The sequence below is a fragment of the Manacus vitellinus genome, unplaced genomic scaffold (assembly GCF_001715985.3).
Source record: "Manacus vitellinus isolate BGI_N305 unplaced genomic scaffold, ASM171598v3 scaffold_26_pilon, whole genome shotgun sequence".
In the NCBI taxonomy this organism is placed as follows: Eukaryota; Metazoa; Chordata; class Aves; order Passeriformes; family Pipridae; genus Manacus; species Manacus vitellinus.
Genome location: NW_021939960.1, coordinates 10745302 through 10770097, shown reverse-complemented (window position 1 = coordinate 10770097; position 24796 = coordinate 10745302). Strand labels below are relative to the sequence as shown.

General features: G+C 46.0%; 1 protein-coding gene across 1 annotated transcript in view; it reads left to right on the top strand.

Moving 5' to 3' along the window:
• TOP1 (DNA topoisomerase I) overlaps positions 1 to 23410 on the top strand; it is a 37361-nt gene extending 13951 nt beyond the window's left edge. The window contains exons 5-20 of the mRNA XM_008920036.2: positions 140 to 235; positions 2087 to 2162; positions 3071 to 3168; positions 7765 to 7880; positions 11107 to 11228; positions 11902 to 12024; positions 13422 to 13609; positions 14246 to 14390; positions 15440 to 15583; positions 16608 to 16793; positions 18406 to 18474; positions 19040 to 19154; positions 19727 to 19854; positions 20924 to 21018; positions 21711 to 21860; positions 22003 to 23410. Coding sequence (XP_008918284.2) covers positions 140 to 235; positions 2087 to 2162; positions 3071 to 3168; positions 7765 to 7880; positions 11107 to 11228; positions 11902 to 12024; positions 13422 to 13609; positions 14246 to 14390; positions 15440 to 15583; positions 16608 to 16793; positions 18406 to 18474; positions 19040 to 19154; positions 19727 to 19854; positions 20924 to 21018; positions 21711 to 21860; positions 22003 to 22105 — 1954 coding nt within the window. The 3' untranslated portion in view covers positions 22106 to 23410. The remainder of the gene's footprint in view (positions 1 to 139; positions 236 to 2086; positions 2163 to 3070; positions 3169 to 7764; positions 7881 to 11106; positions 11229 to 11901; positions 12025 to 13421; positions 13610 to 14245; positions 14391 to 15439; positions 15584 to 16607; positions 16794 to 18405; positions 18475 to 19039; positions 19155 to 19726; positions 19855 to 20923; positions 21019 to 21710; positions 21861 to 22002) is intronic.
• Positions 23411 to 24796: the final 1386 nt, after the last annotated feature.

Genomic DNA, 24796 nt, shown 5'->3' with positions numbered 1-24796 from the left:
CTTAAGATGGCAGCACATTCCATGGAAGACATACCCATTTTGCAGAAGATTATTTCTTAAAAACTGAGTTGTTGCTGGTTTCCAAGAAACATCCTCTTTGAAGTTAGAACCATGTTTGTTTGTTTGTTTCTCCCTGTAGTCCACCACGTATTAAAGATGAACCAGATGATGATGGGTTTTATGCATCTCCTAAAGAGGACTCCAAACCCCTGAAGAGACCTCGAGAAGATGATGAGTAAGTCATGGGTGATGGTGACTTGGATGTTTGTTTAGTTTCAAAAAGAGAAGACTGAGGCAGCAGGTGGGATTTCAGGTCAGCAGCACAAACTTGTTCAGTTGGGTGACTGCAGGTCTGAGACCAGACTCCTTATACTGTTACAGGTTATCTGAGCAGGGCAGGGATGGTATTTGTGGTGTGCAAGGCAAAAAGCCATTACCTGCTTCTGCAGATGGTGCTGGGAAATGTTGCAGAACTAGTAAATAAAAAAGAAGAAACCCAGAAGGCAGATAAGGACAGTGATGAAGATTGTAAAGCAGAAATGTGGGCAAGTGAGGTGTTAGTGTAGCTAAGTGGCTGCAGTGGTTTCTGTTGGGCAAGGAAATAACTGCACAAGAGGCAGAAAATGCACTGTCAGCCTGTTTGGAGGTGGGGGGAGCTTTGCCTGCACTTCTTGGCATGGTTTGCCTGGAGTCTGAATGTGTCATGGGTTATAGTGAGAATTGTTGTCTCTAAATCAAAAGAAAAGCACACATGATGTTTACCTGATACAGGAACCTACCCAGTGAAATACAGGCCCATTTACATCTTGCTGTGATCTGTCACTGTGTCCAGCCAGCTCTTCAGATAGTTTGACTTTATTAGCAGTGAGGGATTAAAGGGTGGGAAGGGTTTAACCATGGTGGCATTCTGTCCCTATGTGGTGTGTCTCAGTTTCCAAGAGAGATGGGTGGGACATCTTTTCTTATGTGTAATCATTTGATGCCTTCTGTTTAGTTTTGTGTGTCCTCCCATCTCATGTCTGCAATGGAAAGATTAAGCTTTGGGGTGGCTCTGTGCATTAGGGAGAGATTTCAGTGTATAGAGCTCATGGACAGTGACAATATGGTCAAGTGCCTATGGGTGAGAACCAGGGGGAAGGCTTGTAAGGCAGATATCCTGGGGGGAGTCTGTTACAGACCTCCCAACGAGGATGAAGAGGTGGATGGACTATTCCATAAGCAGCTGGCTGATGTTTCATCAGCCTTTGTTCTTGTGGAAGACTTTAAGCTGCTGGGTATCTGCTGGAAACACAAGACAGCAGAGAGGAGCCAGTCTAGGAGGTTCCTGGAGTGTGAGGAAGAGAACTTCCTGTTGCAGCTGGTAAGGAAGCTGGACCTGGAGCACGAGTCCTGTGAGGAATGGCTGAGGGAGCTGGGGTTGTTTAGCCTGGAGAAGAGGAGGCTCCAGGGTGACCTTGTCCCCCTCTACAGCTCTCTGACAGGAGGGTGGAGCCAGGTAGGGGTCAGGCTCTTCTCCCAAGCAACAGCCAAGCCTGGTTGACAAGGTGGTGTTTGGTCATGGGTTGGACTCAGTGATCTCAGAAGTCTTTTCCAATGTAATTGGAAATTAGGTTGTGTTTCTGTGATGATGTAATTTGCCAGTAGTCAGTTTTGCTAGTGTTTGAACTAGTGGGGGATGCAAAAGGTGAGCCTTGTGGGTAGATCCCACACTGATGACTGGAAAAAGAATTGGGATAGATCATGCCACTAAGGTTTTACCCATTTATCCCATCCCATGTAATCACTGGGTGGCTGATAATGCTTTTGAGTTGATTCTTTATCAAGGACAGTGTTTGCTTCAGCATCTGAAACTTATGGAGAGGTATTGACAGTAACAGCTTATGGATTTAGGTTTTGTAGGCTGTTGTACTGGATGGGGATTATTGAGTCTTCTGAGAGAGTGGGACATGAAATGATTTTCTTTAGAAATTATGCATGCCAGAAATACTGAGAACTTGTGCACACAAACTTTGTATATGTATGACTTCTCTTTATTATTTGTACTGGGAAATGGATTGCTTTTATCAGCAAGTCTTTTTGTTCTTAGTGCTGACTACAAACCCAAGAAAATCAAAACAGAAGACATCAAGAAAGCAAAGAAAAGGAAACAAGAGGAAGAAGAGGTAATATGAAAGATGAGTTTATGATCAAGAAAAGCAAGGCTATTTGGTGTAGAATTATACAGAGCAGGGGGAATTTCATTTGGGACAGCTGCATGTGGTAGATCCCCACCTATGGGGCAGATGAACCATAATGTACAAAATGTACAAAAAGTCAGGGAAACTTTCTTTCCTACTCTTAAAACAAGAGCTGGAGAAGATGCCTCCTGGATATGAACTTCCAGCCTGTTCCAGGCAATTCACAGTCCTTCTGTTAAGCAGCTGTCAGAGGACAGAGGAACCTCACTAACAACGTGGTGATTGCACTGGTGATGTGGCACAGTTCAGAGGCAGAGGAGATGAAACAGAGATTAGAAGGATGCATAAAGAAATTTCTTTGGAGAGGGACTTGCAAAAGACAGGTTAGCAATGATTTGAGACTAAAAACTGCACTCCACGTCTAGCAAAGACACCCTTGGAGGCACATGGTACAGGCACTCCTGGTACCTTCCCTTCCCCTCAAAGGAGGTGTCTCTACACTGAGCAGACACCAGTATAATCCCAGAAGCCACCTCACAGTGTGCCTGGCATTTGCCAGACCAGACACACCAGTGCAGGCCAGGGAGGGAGGTTCTGTAACTAAGCAATCCTGTTACCATGGCCCAGACTTGCCCCTTATCAGGTGGGAAAGAAAAACTGGCTGTGTGCACTTAGCATGTCCCAAGTGTAAAGTAAAAGAATTTGGCTTAAAGCTGAAGTGGGACATCAGCACACTGACTTAATGGGGTGATCTAAGAGCACATTTATGCAGTGGAGCCACAGGAATTCAGTACTTATGTAGCCCAAGAGACAGTCTTTTAGTTTTAACACATCTTTTCAGGGAGTGGGGAAAGACAGTAGCTCGTACTAACAGATTCTTATGTGTTTTGCAGGACAGCAAAGCAAAGAAAATTAAAAGCAAAGATAAGAAAGTCCCTGATGCGGACAAGAGAAAGAAGCCGAAAAAAGAAGAGGAGCAGAAATGGAAATGGTAACTATATGTCAGTGCTGTAGGCTCCCCCTGCACCTGCACCTCCCTGCACCTCCCTGTACCTCCCATGCTGGCTGAGTAAGCACATCTGGCTTTCTCTTCTGTTGATTCATGGGGATTTGTTCTGAATAATTGGCTTACGTTCTGGTAAGCTCTAAATAAATATCTCATTCACTATGTTCATCCTCTGAAGTAGAAGTGAAATACCTTTTTTGATATCCCTAAAAGAGGAAGTCAGTTTTCTGTGGGGTTGTTCATGGGTTTTTTTCCCTGTCTGTGTCATGTAGAGGTTGCCTATAATGATCAGATACCAATATTCTTGTGCCCAGAACCTGCTCCATGCTGACACTCTTCAGGGCAGTATGAAAGTTTGTAGGCTTGGGGATGTCAGCAGGAATATATTAATAGGTGCAAATATATTAACTAGTATTCTGGTAGAATTTGTCTGTGTTTTATAAAGGGTACAGCATGAGTGGGTGTCCACCTTTTTGTTCTAGCCTGGTGTCAACTGTGCCCCTCAAAACTGCTCCTGCTGCTGGCACACAAATGAAAGTCAGTCAAGTGACCAGTTAAGCTCAGGCTGTTTGGCAAATGAATCCTGAAAATAAGTTTTCAGTGGAAAACACTCCCTGTCTTGCCCAGTATCCTGAAGTAACATCACTGAAGTTGTGCTTTCGCCCACTTTTAAATTTATTTTTTAGAAACTATGTAAAATAAATCTAAACTTTGTGGTTCATTGGGAAGACAGACCTGTGCTGCATCAGTAGTGCTCTGTGTAAGAAACCTGCTGGATTTTTTTAGCTCTCCATAGTCATTTAAGCTGTTATAGCTGGATTTGAGGAGCTATTACTTGTGTGTTTTGAAGTTTCAGCTTTAGTACTTCCCTCAGTTGAATGCATATGTAGTTCCCAAAAGCATGTGTGTTTTCTGCACTCCTGTATTGTATTTTTATGACCTTTTGGGGATGATGTTTCCTTGAGCATTTTCTTTTCTCAGATCATTGGGCTGTTTTTAACAGATCTATGGTGCTGGGAAATGTCTTTACAATTTTCTTCAATCCTTTCAGGTTCAGTCTTTTACCCCTTTCTTGTCACTCTTATCGCTTCATCTTTAAAAAGAAAAGAATCTTCTGTGGTGTCTGTAGTTTTGCATATTTCTCTTTTATTGTCACAGCTTCCTCAGAACATCAGTCCTTGCATCTTTTTCATATTTGTATACTCTGTTAGAAATTTGGGGTTCAAGCCCTCCCAGAAGTTCCCTGTTTGTTTGTTTTTTTCCTGAGCAATCCCATTTTTTTCTTGGTCCCTTTGACAGCATATTTTTAATGTGCTTTAACATTAACAAACAACAGGAACGTGAAGCAGTGGGAAGCTACAGAAGGTCTCTTTAAGCCTTAATGATCTGTTGTCTTTTTGGCTTTGTCTCAGCTGCCCTTGCTGGTTCTGTCTAACTTAATATTCTGTTATCCCAGCTCTGTATCCTTGAGCAGCAAACCTTTACTGAGAGCTGTGCTGTTCCCCCCTCACCTGCCTGGGAGCTGTGTTAAGCTCTGCAGTTTGTGCTTTCTGCTGAGGAAAACTGTCTTGGAAAGCATGTTTTGCAAAATTTGGCACTAGGAAGCTGCATCCTTCTGCTGATGCTCCTGTCATCCATCTGCAGCTTTGTATAGCGTGTCTTCGCTGGACAGGGTTTCATCTGCACTTCACTTGTGTCTCTTAAGGGCATTTTATGTTCCATCTGAGTCAATTTTCTGAATGCCTGATACCTTTTTTTGGCTGCTTCCTCAAGTGCTTGCTGCCTGGAGCACTCTCCTCCCCCCTTCTGTGCATCCTTGATGCCCAAGGCCTTGCCCTCGTTCCTCACCGTGTGCAGCTCCTTCAGCTCCTTCTCACGCCCCATCAAGGTGTGAGGAGTGTGAGATCCAGGAGTGAGGAGTGTGAGATCCAGGAGTGAGGAGTGTGAGATCCAGGAGTGAGGAGTGTGAGATCCAGGAGTGAGGAGTGTGAGATCCAGGAGTGAGGAGTGTGAGATCCAGGAGTGAGGAGTGTGAGATCCAGGAGTGAGGAGTGTGAGATCCAGGAGTGAGGAGTGTGAGATCCAGGAGTGAGGAGTGTGAGATCCAGGAGTGAGGAGTGTGAGATCCAGGAGTGCCCCTCGTGAGCACTTCTCTCCCCTTGTGCTACAGCAAGTACATTTCCTTGAAATAACATATCCCTGAGGTATATTCTGTCCTTTCCTATGAATCTTTTCTCTTTTCATTCCACTTGAAAAATCTTCCCCAGCTCTACCTTCCTGAGCCACCCTGGCATTTTTAGGCAGGTTTGATATGGGAATATGGGATTGAATCAGGGAACCTCTATGAGTGATGAGCACAGTTGTTGCTGAATTCAGCAGTAAGGCAGCTTTCTTAATAAGCAGCATTCTTCTTGCTCCCACAAAATCATTTGTGGAATGTTGCTTTAGAACCAGAAGCTGACAAGGGCAGTGGTGCTGTTACACTTTTTCTGTTTGATACTAAATGAGGATGAAAAATTGGCTGAACTCCAGAGGCTCACTTTTACCTTTTGTCTTAATGCTTATATATGAGGTTTAGGGAGGTGACCTTGGGAATAGCAATGGTTTGTGGTCTTTTTGTGGCACACTTTTTGGGAGTTTGGGGCTTAGAAGCCACCCCATTTGTAGACTTCCCAAAAGGCACAGTGTACTTCAACTGTCTGTTTAAACCGCTGCCTGTCTAGTACTCCATTTACACATGTCCTTCATAAAAGAACAGGAATGGATAGAGGTACAGAATTTCTCATCAAGTAAGTACCAGAGGAATAAATTTTAAAAAGCAAGAATGACAAACCTGACCTGAGAAGTAGTAACTACTGTGAATGATCCCCTTACTCTGTTCTTACTGGAATAAAATTAGTCATTGTCAGAGAGAATAAACTTATGCTGACTGGGAAGAGAGGTGGATGCTTTGGATTTATTTTGCTGAAAGGAGCTGCTGAGTGGGAGAACCTAAGTCTTTGTTTGACAAAACATTTGGATTTGTAGCTTCTCATTAATAAAAATAATAACATAAAAAACCCAAACACAACAATCATTAGGAATGTAAATATTTGGAATCTGTGTCAATATCGGTTTCTTATATCAACATAGTTTACTCAGGCCTTCTTTCCAGCCGGGGAGTGAAGTCTGACATGCAATTCAGTGCTGAGAGCTGGGATGGGGCACTTTGCTGTTAAAGATGTTTCTGTGCTTCTCGTCAGAAAACATCATGTCCAGTGCTGTGGTCAAAGATGGTACCTTTCTAACTGTAACCAACTGCTGTGTGCCACACAATGCTGTTCCTAAATTACTGATGTACAAACACCAGAGAAGCATTTTGAGTGTCTTCTGGCAGAAACTCTTGTCCCCGTGCAGTGTTTATCTTCTGTGCAGTGACTTTTATCTCAGTAGGGATGAAGCAATCTGTATTTGTGCATCACAGCTCCTGAGAGACACGTGGTACATGCACATCCTTCCTCTTCTGCTGTGGCACCTGAAATGGGGCTGCTGCTCCATAGGGCTGACATTAGATGGAAGCTTTAAATTCTTTTTTTTTTTTTTATTATTGTCATGGCTGCTCAACAAAGTTGTCTGGGCAATTCAGAGACTGAAAGCTGTGACAGGTTAATGGTCTTCCAGTTGATTGATCACTAAGGTGAAATAGCCTTTCCCAGCAGGGAATCCTATGCCAGCAGCATGTGGCAGTAATGTTGAGGTAATCGTGGAAGGAGCAGGGAGGGGAGGAGTGTGGAGGCAGTGGCTCAGGCACAGGGAACTGGGAGCCAGACAATACTGGTGGGACCCTTTTCTCTGCAGGTGAATTGCTGACCCTGTCCAGCTGGAATGTGGGATTGGTGGTGCCCACCTTGCTGTGTTATGATACCAAAAGTATCATTTGCAAAGTGTTTTTATAGGGATCCTTTAAGGCAAACGTGCAGTTTTCTGTGCTGCTCTGTTCTTCTTCAAGTGTGCTTTTCTTACCCAGAGAATTGGAGTGATTTTAAAATATCAGAGCAGGTTTTAGTCTTTCTTGTCCAAGCAGCTTTGTTCTCATTTAGGTCATAAATGAACATCTGTTTCTTTATCTCTGCCCTTAATGGCATATTGTCCACATCTGAAAGCAGCTGCACAATATACCACAATTGTTTGACTTTGCTGAGCAGGCATCCTGGACCTGATGTTAGATCACAGCTGACTCTAATTTGGCACGATCCCAGCTGCTGTACAGGGCCAAATTCTTCATTTTCTTAAGATCTAAGCATTTTCAGCTCTGTGATTTTGCAAGAAGAGGAGCAAGTTGGAGGTGAGGAATATGGTGTCATCAGATAACCTGTGACCCAAGGTGTTCTGTTCATGGACATGATTGTGCTTTTTGAAAAAAAACAGGAGGGAAAAAAAAAGGAATTAAATAGTGACATTGCATTGAGTATTTGTTCTTGCCTGTACCTGGCAAAGCACTGATTGCCTGCTGATTTTCTTTAGCATACTCTCATACCCACACAGTAATAAAATGAAGATTAGGAGCTTAAAATTGTATTGGTTCATATTTCTCTCTTGAAGGTGGGAAGAAGAGCGCTACCCTGAAGGCATTAAATGGAAGTTCCTAGAGCACAAAGGTCCTGTATTTGCTCCACCATATGAACCTCTGCCTGAAAATGTCAAGTTTTATTATGATGGTGAGTTAATCTGTGTTTCCACTTGCTAGGAAGAGAAATAAACATCCCAGGGTATCATGGCATTCTTCCGGGGACTGGAGTGCTGAGGAGGTGGTTTTGTTTTAGTGGTTTGCTTAAAAGCAGCTCCTCAGCAGCAAAGTACAGGAACAGTCTGTGGAAGTAAAGTGAGCCTGCTGAATTCTGCTCACCGAGGTGACACAGGGATGAACTTGTTCTCACTCCCTTGTGGTGGTGAATCTCTCAGGGTACTCTCCAGAGTGAGTGTCTGATGCCTCAGAGCAGCAGTGTCTGACCAGTGGAGTATGTAATTGTAGCTGCCTCATCACTGCTCACCTTTAGGCTTGCTCTGTTTTCTTTAACCTTAAGAATTGCAACTTCCATCATCTGTGATGAAATTCATGATCGTTTGGTGACGTGAGCAGAATAGAAGACAATTGAATTTTGATACAGATGATTAGGATCTTGTAGGAGTGAATGGGATGACCCTGGCCTCAAGGACACAGCCCTCTGGTGTAAGTCATGGTCCCACTCCCTGACCACTGCGAGTGGTAGAACTAATTGATGTGGGATTCTAATATCCTGGGCTGACTGGTTGTTAGAGGCTCATGTGGAAGGGATTATATGATGTGATGCCTGCTGGAGCCTGGACTTGATGACCCGTGTGTTTCCTTTTAGTCCTGTGATCATGTTAAATGAAGGATCAAATTAACCCAGGATTGAATTAAGTGGGAGGTATTTAAATGGATGAAAATGTAATTTTTGGTGAAGGGGACATCTGCACATGGAACTCTTCCAGGAGCAACGTGCTGTTTTCATGTGAGGTGACACAGTGTTTTTAAATACAGAGGAATAGGTGACATCATTGTAGGGAGATAAACATACTGCAGCCTATTAAAGACCAGCTCCAAGCAAGTAGCACAGCGATCAAGGAAGTCTGCACACTTCTTTCTTGGGGTTTGATAAGAACTTAACAAGAAGATGGAAATTGTTCTGCTCTGTTGAAAAATGCATGATCTCTCCTGCTGTCTAGAGAAGGGGAGGGGCAGATTGCACTGTAGCTCTCCCTTGGTGCAGGCAGCAATAAGCTCCTCATCTCTCCAACCATCTATTTCATGGAACCTCTGCAGGGATTTTTGGAACCTCTGCCTCTTGTCATCGCAGAAATTCATCAATAAGCTCAACGGTCGTGGGGTGGGCAGGGGATGTCTGGCAAATAAAGACATCACATAAGTCTTCCTTGAGAAACTAGGCGAGAAATCAGAAGTTAGATTTGCAGAGCAGCTGCTGAGAGCTGCTGTCTGTGCTCACAAGGCATTGTCTAATTTCAGGATGATCCCAGGATGATTTGTAGAGCCCAGTAATGAGGCTGTGGCTGTGGGCTCACACTGGAGGAATCTGTCCCTGGCCTGGGAGACACTGCCTGGTTTTGTCTCTCGTAAGGACTGCTGGGGCTGTTGTTAGTGCCTGTGATAAGGGGAAGGAGCTTGAAATGCTAAAGCCATCTTTTTTTGGTACTGTGAGTTAACAAGCTCGTAGCCCAGAGGTGGTTCAAACTTGCATATTTTTCTGTAGATGAGGCAAGACAAGAGTGTAGGTGGTGGCAGTTGCATTTCAGTCATGGCCATTTGGTCTCTCCTGCTCCTTATGACCCCTGATTGCTCTCTGGTTTGCAGTTTTTTAACTATTCATGCCTCTGGAATAAATCCCTTTTTCCTTCAAATGTCCAGCTGTGTTACTGAGAGTCTTTTCAAACCTTTGTAAAAAGGAGGCAATTGAGTCCAGTGAAATATATTCTGAAGTGATTAGATAAAGGTGACTGAGCCTTCAGCTATTTGGGAAAAATACCATTCATTTTAGCCCCATAACATGTTACTAACTCGATAGCCTCTTTCAAGCTAAAATTTCAGCCTGGAAAAACAGCTTCCCTTGCTGTCTGTCCCTTCCCCCATTTCCTGTTATAAGCAAACAAATGTGGTATTTTAGGTTACAACTTAAAAATTGGCAGAGTTACTGTTGGTTTAATTTAATTGTGGAATATTCTCAGATCATTGGGAGGACCTTTTGCTAAGTCCTGTTTTACGAGGGTTTATAGATCTTAAGGCTTTCTAGCTGACTCCCATGCTTTAATTTTGGAGATGATGCAACTCTTGAAAATATGTAGTAAATCAAAAGCGTGGTGGTTTTTTTCCAGGAGCACAGACTGAACATTTTCTTGTGCTCACTTTTATGCAGTAAAACAGTTGTTAAAAAATCCCCAGGTATTGACTGCCTGCCAGCCCATTGGAACTTTGAATATTTCTTGCAACTAGCTGGAGATGTGAGCTGCATGCAAAACCCTTCACAGGGATCCCTGGCACCCCATGTTTCATCAGGAATGAAATCTGGACAAAAAGATGCTCAGTGGGAACGTTGGATGTCGGAGCCACAGCCTGGATGTTGCAGCAGCCTCTTTTCCCCTGTGTTTTGCTCTTCCCTTGCAGCAGTTTCATTTTGTGCTGCAGTCGTGCAGAGGAGCTGGAATGTGACCCCTCCATTCCCCGACAGCTCAGCCTTTCTTAAAAATGACTGGCTCTTCGAGCCTGATGTGGAGGTGCAGGAGTGCATTCCCACAGCTGAGGGAACAATTAGCAGCATCCTGAGACGTTTCCCTGCCATGGAGGAGAGTTCAATATTTGGCATTGCTTTCCAGCCTGTTTGTAGTGTATCCATAGGAAGGGCTCTTCCTGCCTAGAAATAGCTGAAGGCTGGAAGGGGTGTTCCAAGGCAGAGACTCTCCGTGGGTTGAAGAGGAACACAGGGACTGTATTTCCCATATGTCTGAGTGCTGGAACAGGAGATTTAATAAAATCCCCTTGCCTGTTTGACTTCAAACAGCAGTGTCTCCCCAGGAGTGTACCCAGCATGGGGGTGGCTCAGTGGAGGGTTTCCTGCAGCAAGGCCTTTTCCCTTTCCTGCCCTGCGCCTCAGACCTGTCTCACATCAGACTGCTGTTGCTTTTTTTAATGTTTAGATTCCAGAGGAAACTTTTTTCAAAATGTTTGTGATGAAAGTCAAGCAGTTGTGCTCTTCTGTTTCCTTCATCCATTCAATTTGCTGTATTATGTAACATTTTTAAGAAAAACTTCTCCGTGGTAAAAATATAATCCTTTAAGTTAGTTACTGTGGCTTCTTTCTGGCTTTGATTCCTGTTTACCATTTTCTTTAAAAAGAAAACCTTTCTTTGTAGGTAAAGTCATGAAGCTGAGTACCAAAGCAGAAGAAGTTGCCACATTCTTTGCAAAAATGCTTGATCATGAGTACACTACAAAGGAGATCTTCAGGAAAAACTTTTTCAAGGACTGGAGGAAGGTATGCATGTTCCTGGCTGCAGTGGCTGTGGGCATGGCCAGTGTCTCCTCAGCACTGGGCAGTGAAAAGGGGCTGCTGTTCCATGCACACAAAAGTTGTCTTGAGGCAACGAAAAGCTGCTTCAGATCTTAGCTGTGAAGTTTCCTGTTTATCCTGTAGTTTCACCTATCATAAATACCTTCCTAAACCAACAAAGTCAACTTCTCCCAACCAAATATGTCTGTTGTAGCATGATGGGGGGTAGCTGATCTGGCTGTTATGTGCCTTGTGGAAGAGCCAGCTTAATATTAGAAGGAAACACCTTCCAAAAACCTAAAACTCAGGACTTCAGCTCAGTCATCTGCCATAAGAACAAACCTGTGGATCAGTTTGATGCCATTTTCCTGGCTGGGTTTCTGGATTTTTCTCCCTCAGCAGTCCCAGCCTGCTGGATGTAAGAGAGATTTGGAAAATGGTCCAGCATTGCCCAGCACTTCCAGAGACTCCATAGGCTCTGCTTCTTGCCCTTTCCTCTTTGACCTCAGCTGGAGTGAGCCTGTGCAAGAATTTGGGGGTTCTCTGGGGGTTACTGTGAGAACCTGTCTGCTGGTCCTGTTTGAGCTGCCTGGGGCAGGGTGAGCTGTGCAGAACTCACTGTGTATGAAAACTTACAGCACTGCTTTCTTTCTGCAAGGAAATGACCTCTGAAGAGAAGAGCACTATCACCAGCCTCAGCAAGTGTGATTTCACCCACATGAGCCAGTATTTCAAAGCTCAGACAGAAGCTAGGAAACAGATGTCCAAGGAGGAGAAACAGGTACCAGAGGGAATTCTAGGAGACTTTGTGATCCTTAGCTGGCTTGTAAACATCTTGGTGTAATCATTCCTCTGCCTGCCTTGCTTTCATACCTCAGTGTTCTCACTTGCTTTCAGATTATTGCTTTTGTGTTGACTGTAGGAGTCTGTGCTGTGCACCTCAGGTGGAGCAGAGCACTGTGTTTACAGCTGAATCCTCATCCTGATTTGAAATGATATACTGATAGGGCTGATCCTGCTTAGGTAAATAAAGTTAAGTAAGTAACTGCTTAAGTAAAGTTAAGTAACTGCTTAAGTAAATAATGAGAAGCAGAGCTGCTGCCTCCGTGGGTTCATTGGTCCCTGGACAATAATGAGCAGTGGATACTCAGTTAAGGATAGATAAGGATGGTGGAAGAAATGCAGTAATGCCAGTAGTGAATAAAATGAGAGAAGAAATCTTAAACATCAGTTAATGCTGGGGTTTTTTTAATAACAAATGAACTTTGTTATCCAGCATGGCTACAGTGGCTTGTAGGGAGAGAATTATTATCTTTTGTGACACTCTAGTAATTTTCCTTTGAATGAAAGCCCTGGTAGCTTGGAATTATGGCCTTTGGGGTTGGAGGGGTCCCACCAGAATAGAGAACCCATGTCTTACTGCTTTTTCCATTTGAGAAATGTGGGTTAGCCCTCTTACAATGAAGCAGAAGTGGCTTTTTCTGTTGGTTTCTTAGCTGGCGCAGCAGTGCTGTCTATGGGTCAGATGTTTTATTTTGAGCTGTAATGTTTTTATTTTTCCTTCTGTATAATTAGAGTTCAGGCACAGAAGTATGCAGTGAAATCTCAGCACATTCTTTCTTAGGAGACTGTGTTCTGCTTATGAGACCATTTGCTGACACAGGCTTGACATGCAGCAGCCTGGAGACATTCCTTTGCCTGCTTTCCGATGCACAGTTCAAACACAGAAGTCTTTTATACACACAGTTTTTATACATAAACAGCAAGATGTGAAGTCTGGTGGATGCCAAATGCTCAATATAGAATATAAAGCAACAGTACTGTGCTGGGGCTGCCCCTGTAGCTGTGCTATGTGGGTAGAGGTGCATGCCTCTGTTGTGGCAGAATTCTAGTTGCCTTCACCAGCACTCATCTGTTTCCCTTAAATACGAGTTTTCAGTGAGTTTTCACATGTTCTTTCTGTTTTTCATTTGTTTGTATTGCTTGCATTTTATTAATGCTTTTCTGGCCAATCTGCTGCTCTGTGGCCAGTCTGGTACACTTGCCATGATGGGGATCTGGTTTTGGGTCGGGGCTCCACCATTACTGTGGTGCAACTGTAGAAATCCCTTAAGTTCTGGCATTTAAAAGTGCATGTGGTGCTGTGTGTGCCTTACCTTTGCTTTTGGCTTTTTCCAGAAAATCAAAGAGGAGAACGAGCGGCTACTGAAGGAATATGGTTACTGTGTGATGGACAACCACAAGGAGAGGATTGCCAACTTCAAGATTGAACCCCCAGGTCTCTTCCGAGGTCGTGGGAACCACCCCAAGATGGGCATGTTGAAGAGACGCATCATGCCAGAGGACATCATCATCAACTGCAGCAAGTGGGCACTGGGGGCTTCACACCTCAGCTTTGCTTCCTAGATAGGAGAGCTTATGTTTAAAACCCTATGTAGGCTGATACTCAAGCAGGCAGAAATAGGGATGCTGCTTATTTGTTCTTATATGGATAAGAAACGGAGTGATACAAGCAAAGACTGAGCAAGGCAATCATGGGTTTCACGTAGAACTTTGTCAACATATTTTCTTCCTCACGCCCACAGCCTACATCTGCTTAAGCTGTCTTTCCTGCTAGTATTTCCAGAAATTAATTTTCTTCTAGATAGGTTGTCCTACTTTGTCTTCCTTGATGTTGGAGGCTAAGGTTTGGTGGGCTTCTCTTCAGTCTCTAGTCCTGATAAGTGTCCACACGATGTGTGCACAAATCAAAGCTGGTCCTAGCAAAGTGGGTCCCACCTCTAGTATAATTCTTCAGCAGGTACATGTTGGTAGCAGTTACATTCCTGATCTTTGATTGTTCATTTTGATTCACTTGGTTTCCTGGTGGTGGAAATATGTACTTACATTGCCTCGGTTTCTTTCCCTGCACTTTCTTTGTGTGATACTATTCTTTTTCTGTTTTGATGCTGGTGGGAGTTGCTTTAAAAAGTTTTTATTTTCTGTTTTCTAATTCTGTGTAGGGATTCCAAGATCCCTGCCCCTCCACCAGGACACAAATGGAAGGAGGTCCGGCATGATAACAAGGTTACCTGGCTGGTGTCATGGACTGAGAACATCCAAGGCTCTATCAAATACATCATGTTGAACCCTAGCTCAAGAATTAAGGTAAAGATCTAGTTAAAAATAAAAAGCCAAAACAATCTTCTCGGTCATGTCTCCAAGAAGCAAATGTGGCTCTGGGTTAGGAGAGAGATAGGAGGTAAAGCTGCCTTGCTGTGTCATCCTACAGTGATGGAAATACATAAGGAAAGCTTCTGTGCTTCTGTTCCTTCTCACAAAGAGAAATACAGTTACTGCCCAACAGAGCAGGTGAAATCTGGAAAATGTCTCTTGCAAAGCATCATTGTGTCATTCCTAGAAGGAATGCTTTAACCAGTGTAAACCTAAAAGGAAGAAATTTATCCAAGAACAGACTTGCTCTGGTGGATATTTTACCTACTTTTGGCCTTAACTTCCCCTGCCTGTTCATGTAGTGAAGTTATAACCATGGGTTGTTAATTGGTTGGTTGTAAAATTAAAAACCTGGCCAGGCTCCTGGCTGAGAAGGCTGGTAAGGAGCTCCTGACTGAAGGAAAACAAAACCTGCTGTGAGAGCAAATAACCAGCCCATAACAAATAACAAGTCCATAAAAGCAAGGATTTCAGCTCTTCTCATCAAGTCTTTTTCAAGAGATTTTTTCCTGAATTGGAAACAAGGAGTTTGTCCTACAAGTAGAGGGTGGGGGGAGGAGGGGGAAGAATCTCTGTTCCTTGTGAATTCCTGCCCTCTTTTTGCCATGGCTTGAATATATAATAACGATGCTGAACTGTTGATGTTGCTTTTACCTTCTATGGGTGTTTAATTACACAGCTGAAAGAACATAAGTGTCATCTGAATAAAGCAGAGGAAACCATTTATATGTTGAGAGGCAGGGAAGACATATCTTTTGTGTGTCTGCAGTTGCTTCCGTGGAAGCATTTAATATCATGGCAGTCTGAATGACCTACAGCTGTGTGGCAGCACAGTGTGAAGCTGAGCTGCTCAGCAGCACCAGCTCCCTGCTCTGTGCAGTGAGACCGTTTGCACACACGGGCTTGCAGAGCCTGGAGGTGCAGACTGGGACTGGTGCTTTGCCTGCTCTCCCGAGCTGACTCTGCTCCAACGCTCCCTGCAGGGTGAGAAGGACTGGCAGAAGTACGAGACAGCCCGGAGGTTGAAGAAGTGTGTAGATAAAATCCGAAATCAGTACCGAGAAGACTGGAAGTCCAAAGAGATGAAAGTGCGGCAGCGGGCGGTGGCACTGTACTTCATCGACAAGGTGAGGCTGTTCCCCAGCACAGCCCGGCCTTTCCTCTCCTGCCCAGGCTGCTTGGGGATGCTGTGTGCTTGTCTCCAAGGCAGGATTGAGCCCAGTTACTAAGGTATCCTGAGACTTCCTGGAGGGCAGGCTCCTGTCTCCTTTTCCTTCCCAGTACCTGGAATCCAGAGCAATAACCCATTGTGCTGGACGGGGCTATTTCAGGCAGCATTGTTTAGTTCAGGCCAAATTCACGGCCCGGTTCCAGAATCGCCCAGTTGGATTACTGGGAAGTTTGTGTGGGCCTTTTGTCTCCAGCTGTTTCAGTTTTCCTGCTGGGAATTTCTGCTGGTTTGTCACCTCTTTAGTAGGAGGTTGCAGTTGTGAGGGTTTGTAATTATGCTGAGTTTTTCACCACAGAGTAAAGAAAACTGCAGTTGTGTTGATGCATTTAAAGCAACATACAACCAGTTCCCAGAGAGCTGTTCCCTGGTAGCATATGGTGTCTTGACCAACTAAATTAACAGGTTTTGTTCAAAATGGTTTGATGTAAACCAGGGAGCTCTGATGTGAATAATTGTGGTTTCATACGAACACTGAAGATTTTTTTTTCCAAAAATTAGAAATGGCTTTAGCCAGTCCTGTTAAAATACATGTTTTTACACAGCCAAGTGTAGCCTCGAGATAATTTACATAACCTTTATGCTATTTGAAGTATATTTAGTGTGCAGTGAATAAGTAGGCTCACAGAAGATGAAGAACTGAACTGTATGACTTGTCTCAAGCAGAGTTCACATGGAAGTCAATTTGATTTTTAAAAAATACCATACGTTCTGAAATGAATTTCCATTAGTCAGAACTGTCTCACAGTTTGAATTCCTTAATGAGCAAAAGTTGGTAAAACATCTTGGCTTGAACTCTTTAAGAAAGGAGATCTTCTCCTCTGGACACTGCTGATTCTAGGCCAGAGTCTGAAAGTTTGCAGCATCTGTGTTCTGGGGATGGTTTGAGTTCTTTAACCTCTTTTGTCTTGACATCAATGTAGCTTGCCCTGAGAGCTGGTAATGAAAAAGAAGAAGGAGAGACAGCTGACACCGTGGGCTGCTGCTCTTTGAGAGTAGAACACATCAAGCTGCATCCTGAGCTGGATGGGCAGGAATACGTGGTTGAGTTCGACTTCCTCGGAAAAGACTCCATCCGATACTACAACAAAGTCCCTGTGGAGAAGAGGGTGAGGCACCTCCACAAGCACCTCCACAGCCTCAGCTGCACACAAGTGTGGCCAGCACAGTTTTGATGCCAGTAACAGGTCGCTTTGTCCCTGGTCAGATACCCAGCCAGAAAATAAGTCCATTAGTGTTCCACCTCTTTATTGTCAGGGCTGTGGAAGGTGACATAGCCCAGCAACCAAGATGTTTGAATGTCTTACTGCTCTTCCTTCTGGTCTCAGTGTAAAGAGTTGGCATAACATGACCGTGCCAGCCCTGTTAGAAGAGTTTCTTGGGTCCCATTCTGGTCAGCAGAGTTAGTTTTGTCACCTGGAGATGGTAGAGTTGTAGGCCCATATAATATAAAATATATATAATATATATATAATGTATAATATAATAGCAGCATAACAGGTTCTGAAATACCATGTGCCAGCACTCTTAGAGCAGCAGTTTGCCTTGGGCCTCGATGATACACATTTCTCTGTCTCAGTGGTTGGGTTCATGTTGGAGCTGAGCCCTCAGGGAGGTAGGTCTTGATCTTGGGTGCTCCAGAGCCCATGGAGTGGGTGCACTGGTACCTCTGGCCTCTGAACCTGGATATCTGCCAGCCAGGACTTACTTCTTATACCATGTCCATTCTTTCATCTCTTTGTCATCCACCAGTTTCATATTTGCTGTGAGCTTGGCCTCATTCCAGAGTAAATCCCCATCCAGCAGTGTGAACCTGGAGATAACTATCCAAAAAGACTTTTATTTTTGTGGGTGTAACAGCTCTGCATCTGGCCCACAGCTCTGCAGTGAGCACAATGTATTAGGTGCCCCATGTGTAATGCTGTGGTAATTTTAACAACAGTCAGCAGTAAGTGTTGGGTTCTTGAGGAGCAAAACAACTGAAAAAAATCAAACTATGGCTCCTCTAGAAATTAACGTGCTGGAATTCTTACTTCCTTGTTTAAAGAAAAAACAATTTTTTCTGTTTAAATTTATTGGTGTTGGCATCTCTCGATGTCTCCTCAGTGCTTACAATGGGGAATTGATTATTGTGGAACTAGAAATCTTTGTATATTGGGTGTCTGTAGAAGAACGTGTGTTGTTGAGAAGCTGGGGATTTGGAGCATGCAGAGCAGGGATTTGTGGTCTGTTTTATAACTGAAGATGCTTTGATTATTCTCCCTACCCCAGTGAGACTTGTTTGGGATGAAACTGTGAGACAATGCAGCAATGAGAGGGGTTGGTTTCTGATAGCTGGACTCCATGGGAAATAGCCATGGGGTCTCTTTGGCTGGAGTAAAGATGGAGAGTAAGGAAAGGGCAGTAACTTTTCTTTCTCTGGGGGTCTCTCTCTCTGTTAGGCAGCTCAACCAGAGCAGAGTCAGGTCTCCTGCAGTTTTGATCTAAAGGAGGAGGATAAGGGCATTGAATGCTCAGGACTCCTGTGCTGGGGAGGAACCTGTGACACAACCATTGCACTGAGAGGTGGGGTTTGCCTGCTGGGAAGTAACATCCAGTATCATCACTGTGCCCTGAAAACAGTTTGACTGGCTCCCTGGCAGTATTGCTTCCATACATCTTACTGCTGCCCAGCACTGTCTGCTGTGTGTGCCTGAAGTTCCTGGTTTTCTTTTCCTGCAGGTGTTTAAGAATCTTCAGCTGTTCATGGAGAACAAGCAGCCTGAGGACGACCTCTTTGACCGCCTCAATGTAAGCACACAGTTCATGGGGAGGGGGCTGGAGCACCATGAACAGGCTCGCTCTGCCCCAGGCAGTAACAGCTGCTCTGTTCCAGCAGTGGGTTCGGTGGAAGTTTTCTTCCAGAGCAGCCTAAAAGCAGTGAGAGACTGTCTCACTCTGGTGTCTCTATTGCCCACAGGTTCCCAAAGCAATGGGCCTTGGTCCTGGCGAGCCTGGCTCTGACCTGGGAAGGTTTTTCAGGGTTCAGAGATGATGAATGTGTGAGGTGACAGATTTTCAGATGCCATCCCCATCTGCACACTTGGCTCTCTGGGAGCAGTGTGGTGGTTTGGGCACATTTAGAGTTACTGGAAACCAAGGCTTCCACACCAAAGAAATCTTTTTTGGCCACTTGTTACCAATCTAATACTTGTTGGTTCTTTGTTCACTTTTCCTGTGGTTTCAGTAATGTTGTGGCTATTCTGTTGTGGTCAGGTCTGAGCACAGCAGGCTCCAGTCGTGAGCTGTGGGTCCAGAGATTTTACAAAGGCTGTGGTCAATTCTGGTGCTGACTATCTCCTTTCTGCTTCTTTAGACCAGTATCTTAAATAAACACCTTCAAGACCTTATGGAGGGACTGACAGCCAAGGTATTCCGTACTTACAACGCCTCCATCACGCTACAGCAGCAGCTCAAGGAGCTCACTAACCGTAAGTCTTGTCCCTGAAACTGCGAGGGGAACAGATCTTACCCTGCAATACAGACCTGGCTTCCTTGCCTGGGCCACAAGTCATATATCTGTTCACCACTTCCTCATTGCATTTCTCCCAGTGCAGCTGGGACCCAGCTGAGGTCTGATCAAAAATCTGCTACCACATAGTCTTTTGGGGTAGCTGAGCAGCCCGTCACTGGGGCAGGGAAGAGCTGACTTGTGAGCACACCAGGGTGTTCCTGCTAGGTTATACCTGTCCCTTACCAAAGCAGATTGTCAAGCCCAGTGGTGTCCTGGGCAGTATGGGCCTGCTGTCCCCCTCTCTGAGCATGGCTGTGCTTCCCCTCTCTTGAGCTGACAGATGGTGTCGATGGTGATGAATAAAGAACCTGCCAGAAGGAGTTTGGGCCTGGGATGGATGTGGTCAGGCTCCAGGGATGTAATTGGAGCGTGATGTTGAGCCTGGCCCGTGGCAGGGGAGGGTCGGGTGGTTCTGCAGGCAGTGGGGCAGGGGCTGGGGCTGCACACCCTGCAGAGCCCCCACATTCACCTCTTTGCTGTCCTTGCCAGCGGACGACAACATCCCAGCAAAGATCCTCTCCTATAACCGTGCCAACAGAGCGGTGGCCATCCTGTGCAACCACCAGAGAGCTCCGCCCAAAACCTTCGAGAAGTCCATGATGAACCTGCAGAGCAAGGTACCTCCCCCTGCCCAGCTCTGGGCTCGGGGCAGGGCTCCAAGTCCTGTGTCTTGGGAGTTAGGATTCCTTTCACTTGGGGTGAAATGGAAGCAGAGCCTGCTTTTCCCTATCAGGATTTGGGTAGTGCTGCATCAGAGATGGGCCTGCTTGGAGAGGAGCAGTGAGCTGGAAGGGACTGTGTGAGTTGTCTTTTATTTGTAAAGAACAAGACCAGACCCTTTTTCTGCCCTTCATCCCATAGCTGTGTGTTCTGCTGCCATTGAAACTCCAAAGCAGCAGCTCTAGCTCTGATCTGTGTCCACTAAAGAACCTGCTGTGGGCATCCACCCCTGTTGTGTGAATCTCAGGCCGCTGTCAGTGTGCACATAGTACATTATGCCCCTCTGACTTGACCTCTTCCTTTGCAGATTGTTTCTGGTGAAGGCCATGAGGTCCAAAGGGGTTAGGTCTGTTCCTGGTCTGGCTTTAGAATAACCTTCACAATAAGGAGTTCTGGTTTGGCACTGCAGTGTCCCCTGCTTCCATAACACCTAACCTGGCTGCCTCCCCCCTAGATCCCAGAGCTTGGGGAATGGTTGAACAGGGGCTGCAAAATGCTAAATCTCCCTGAACCCTAAACTTACTGGGGAAGAACTGCCTGAAGCCTTAACACCTTTCAGTGTGTAGGATTTGGGGCTGATTCCTGCTGAGGGAACAGGGATCGTCCTTCTGTGTTTCCATGAGAGGTACTGGCAGGATACAGTGAAGGCAGACAAGCTGCCTGGAGGGGCTGTTGGCCAGGCCAGACCAAGCCAATTCCTTTGCCTGCTTGGTTGTAGCTGTGTTAGAAAGCTCCCAGCACCACCTTGTCCTGGGCAGTGAGTGGGGCCCTGGGGGATCTCTCCCCACACTGGGCTGTGCAGCAGTGAAGGGCCCACGGCCTCGCTGTTCTGCAGGGCTGGGTCTGACTCCTGGTACATTCTGAACACAGTCACAAACTCACTCCCTGGTCATGCTGCCCAGGGGTGTCTGCCACAGCTGTCAGCAGCTTGTTCACAGTGCTGCTGTCTGGTTTTGCCTCTCCTAGATTGATGCCAAGAAGGAGCAATTAGCTGATGCCAGGAGGGAACTGAAAAGCGCCAAAGCTGATGCCAAGGTCCGGAGGGATGAGAAATCTAAAAAGTAAGGCTGGTGTTCCCGGGCTTTGCAATGCTCCCAGAAGGGGTCCTTCTCCCTGCATCCATTTTCCTGGCCTGTGATTTGGGAAGGCCATCTTTTCCCCTCTTTCTTCTGTGCATGAAGAAATGACCACCCAAGGGCTAGTCTGACGCTGCGGGTCCTACCGTGGTCACTCGTGCCCAGCCCTCTGAACTGAGCCTCAGCAGAGCTCACCCACCCCAGAGCTGCCCAGTGACCCCTGTGCAGTGCTGCTGCCTGGCTGGGGAGCCAGGAGTTACACAGTTAATGCACAGGCACCTCCCCGTGGGAAGCCCACGGAGCAGACGATGTGCTCGGGCTCCGTGTGGGCTCTGCAGAGCAGCCCCAGGGGTGCTGAGTTATGGGAGCTCTGAAAGCAGGATCACAGCGTGACTGTTCCTGAGGGATAGATGGGCTGCTTTGGGAGTGGGTGTAGCATCAGAACAGTTCAGGCTGTTGCTTCCAACCTTTTAAAACAAAACTGCTGCTTAAGATTCCTGCTCTACCTCTTCGAAAATGTCAGTTCTTAATTGCATGTGCTGAGTGTTTTATGTCACCATCTGTGCTGACACAGCTGCCCTGTGTGGCTGGTGGCATTGAGCAGAGTCCCTTTGGGTTCCCACAGTGCTGGCTGGCAGGGCATTAGGAATTCAATGATTTGTTCTTTCCCACCCCAGGTCGGTGGAGAGCAAGAAGAAAGCAGTGCAGAGGATTGAGGAGCAACTGATGAAGCTGGAGGTTCAGGCTACAGATAGGGAGGAGAACAAGCAGATCGCTTTGGGCACCTCCAAACTCAACTATCTGGACCCCAGGATCTCTGTTGCTTGGTAAGCACCTGCCTGGGGTGATCCCCTCCACCCCTTCACCTCTGTTGTGTCCCCCCACGTGGCAGGGGAGGGCTGTGGCCAAGGGCAGTGTCTCTGGCCTTCCCTTCCATCTCCAGCTCTGACAGCATCTCCTCTCCTGCAGGTGTAAGAAGTGGGGAATTCCTATAGAGAAGATTTATAACAAAACCCAACGAGAGAAATTTGCCTGGGCTATCGACATGGCAGAGGAAGACTATGAGTTTTAACCTGTTTTTATTGAGCTGAATTTTATGGGAAAAGGGAGTAGCCTGGTTTTTAGGGAGATTGATAAACTGTGAGCCTTACTTGTCCTTGGATGCTGGGGAAGGGGGAGGAAAGGGGCAAGTGAGCATCAGATAACACAGCCAACATCTTGCAGAAAGCATAACCTGGAAATATCCTAAAGGAGCTGAGCCAGTTGTCCTATGGACAACTTATTTAAAAATGTTTCAGAGATCCAAATTCTAGCTGTCTGGTTTGTGTGGTTTTTCTCTTGAGGCAGGGCAAGTGGATGGGGGATTTGTCAACCTTCCGCCAGGCAAATTCACCATCACACTGAGAGCGTGGGAATCTTTAGCTACTGTATACAAAATCCAATTATATTGGTGCGTTTTTACAGTTAGGGTTTTGCAATAACTTCTATATTTTAATAGAAAATGGACTCCTTAACCCCTGCCCTTCCCCTCCCCCTCCCGCCCCATTTCAGACTTTAACAAATAAACAAAATTTAAGGAACCCAACGCACCTGTTACAGCTGTCACTATAGTCATGGAAATACCCAGATCTTTTTCAATTTGTCACTTGAAACAGTCGTGGCATTGGAACATGAATTACAAATATCCACCGCGTTTGTTCAGAGCAAATTGTGATGGGAAATCGGCCTCCTGACTTGAGTGTTCCTTTTTTTAAATGTGAATTTTTATTTCTTTTAATTATTTTAAAATATTTAAACAGTTTTCTTTCTTTCTTGATCTTAAAGATCGTGTAGATTTGGGGAGTGGGTGGGGGGAGGGGGCCGTGTGATGGGGAGATGTGTGTGGAATTTGAGGACAAGTGAAATTGGAAACAAATGACATTCCCATCACCCTTTGTTCTGAACATGCTCTGTACACTTCCAGAATTATCTACTTTTTAGGTTTGTCAGACTGTTTTACCTTTTTCCCCCCTTTTTTTCTAAGCCCCACTCCCCTCTTTTACTTGAAAGATTTTATTGTGTAAAAAGAAGTTTCACAGGTCAATGAATTTCGAGGGAAATGAGCATTGGTCCAAAAAGGAAAATAATCAAGATTTTAGGGCTTTTATTTTTTTCTTTTGTAATTGTGTAAAAAAATTTTAAAAAATTTAAAAAGGCAGAATTTTAATGTGAAACCTTTTTTTGCTATAATCATTAGTCTTAGAGGCATTGTTAGCTTAGTGTGTGTGCAAGACCATTTCCTGCAGCCTTTCCTCAACAAGTATCTTCTATTTTTATCATGAATTCCCTTTTAATCAACTGTAGGTTATTTAAAATAAATTCCTACAACTTAACTGAGTGTTGGTGTCTGTGTGTTCTTTCACCTCCGGCCCTGGGCTGTGAGGTCCCCGTGGCTGCTGTGCTGGAGGAGGTGATGGGCTGGGCACCTTGTGCAGCAGAGGATGCTGAGGCCAGGGCAAGGGCCAGGTGGGTTGGCAGTGACCCAGGAGTTGTGTCTTCATCAGGGTTTTGTTGAGAGCAGTGTGGGTTTATGATGCCAGGGATCTGAAAGGCATCACCTGGCCGTGGCTCTGGGAAGGGATGATGCTTTCCACGGCTGCCAAAGCTGCCCTTGTTTCTCAAGTAGCTCTCACTGCTGCCTGTGTGGTGTCACAGGGGCTCTGTGGTCGGTTGTGTGGTCCTGTAGCCAGATCCTCAGTGAGGCACGTGGCTGGGAAGGGCAGGAGGCTGGGCAAGGACATGGACAGCGAGGCTGAGGGATGATTCCATCTCCTTGGCATTGAGAGCAGCCCAGGCCTGGTGTCCTTTAGGATCCTGGAGCAGATCCCTGGCTCCTCCACAAGGACCTCCCTGTGACCCCAGTGCTGGGGGTGGGCTCCCAAAGCCCCGAGTGTGGCTGAGCCAGCTGAGGAGCCTCTGGGCAGCCAGCCCCGAGCCGGGCTTCCTGCTGCCCGCTGCGATCTTTGAGGCGCTTTGTTGTGGCTGCACAAACTCGCGTTTGGCAGCAGCGCCGTTTACTCTCTGGGGCCTTTCCAAGGTGCAGCCGAGAAAATGCCAGCGGAGAGGGAAAGGGGCTCATTGTGCTCCCGACCTGCCCGTGCCTGGAACAATGCAGCCTGTAAAAATATCCTTTCTATTTATACAGCCTCAGTCAGACCTGGCCGAATTAAATTCCCATACCGTGCACCGCTGAGCAGGGAAATGTTGAATGGAATGGGCAGGGATGTGCTCCCACAGAAGGGATCTTCCACCCCAGCCTTGCTGCTGGCAGATCCGCTTTCTCCCTGGGCATGGCAGAGTGCCCTGGCCGGGCCTGGAGGTGTGAGGCCAGCCTGATGTCCCAGGCTGGAGCGTGCTGTGCCTCTCCCTGTCAGCAAGGAAAAGTGTGTTGGTGCCAAAGCGGCCCTTGGAAATGTGCCCGGCTCCCTGTGGACACTGGGAGCACAGGCACTCATCCCCTGCTGGCTCTGTCCGGGGCAGGGACCCCAGCAGGGTTTAATCTGTGGTTTTGCCTGTGGCACAGCAGGGTGAGGACCACACACCCCACACTTTCCATGGACAATTCCCAGACCCCATTGACTCACTATGCAAACAGGGAAATGGCCACGGACATGCCACATCCCAGCATGCAGTTTTTTATTCCAGCACTGCAGTGCCCGTCCTTGCCTGCCCCAGTGTCACCACACCAGTCCTGCTTTCCTGCCCCACGACAAGGCTTGTGTCT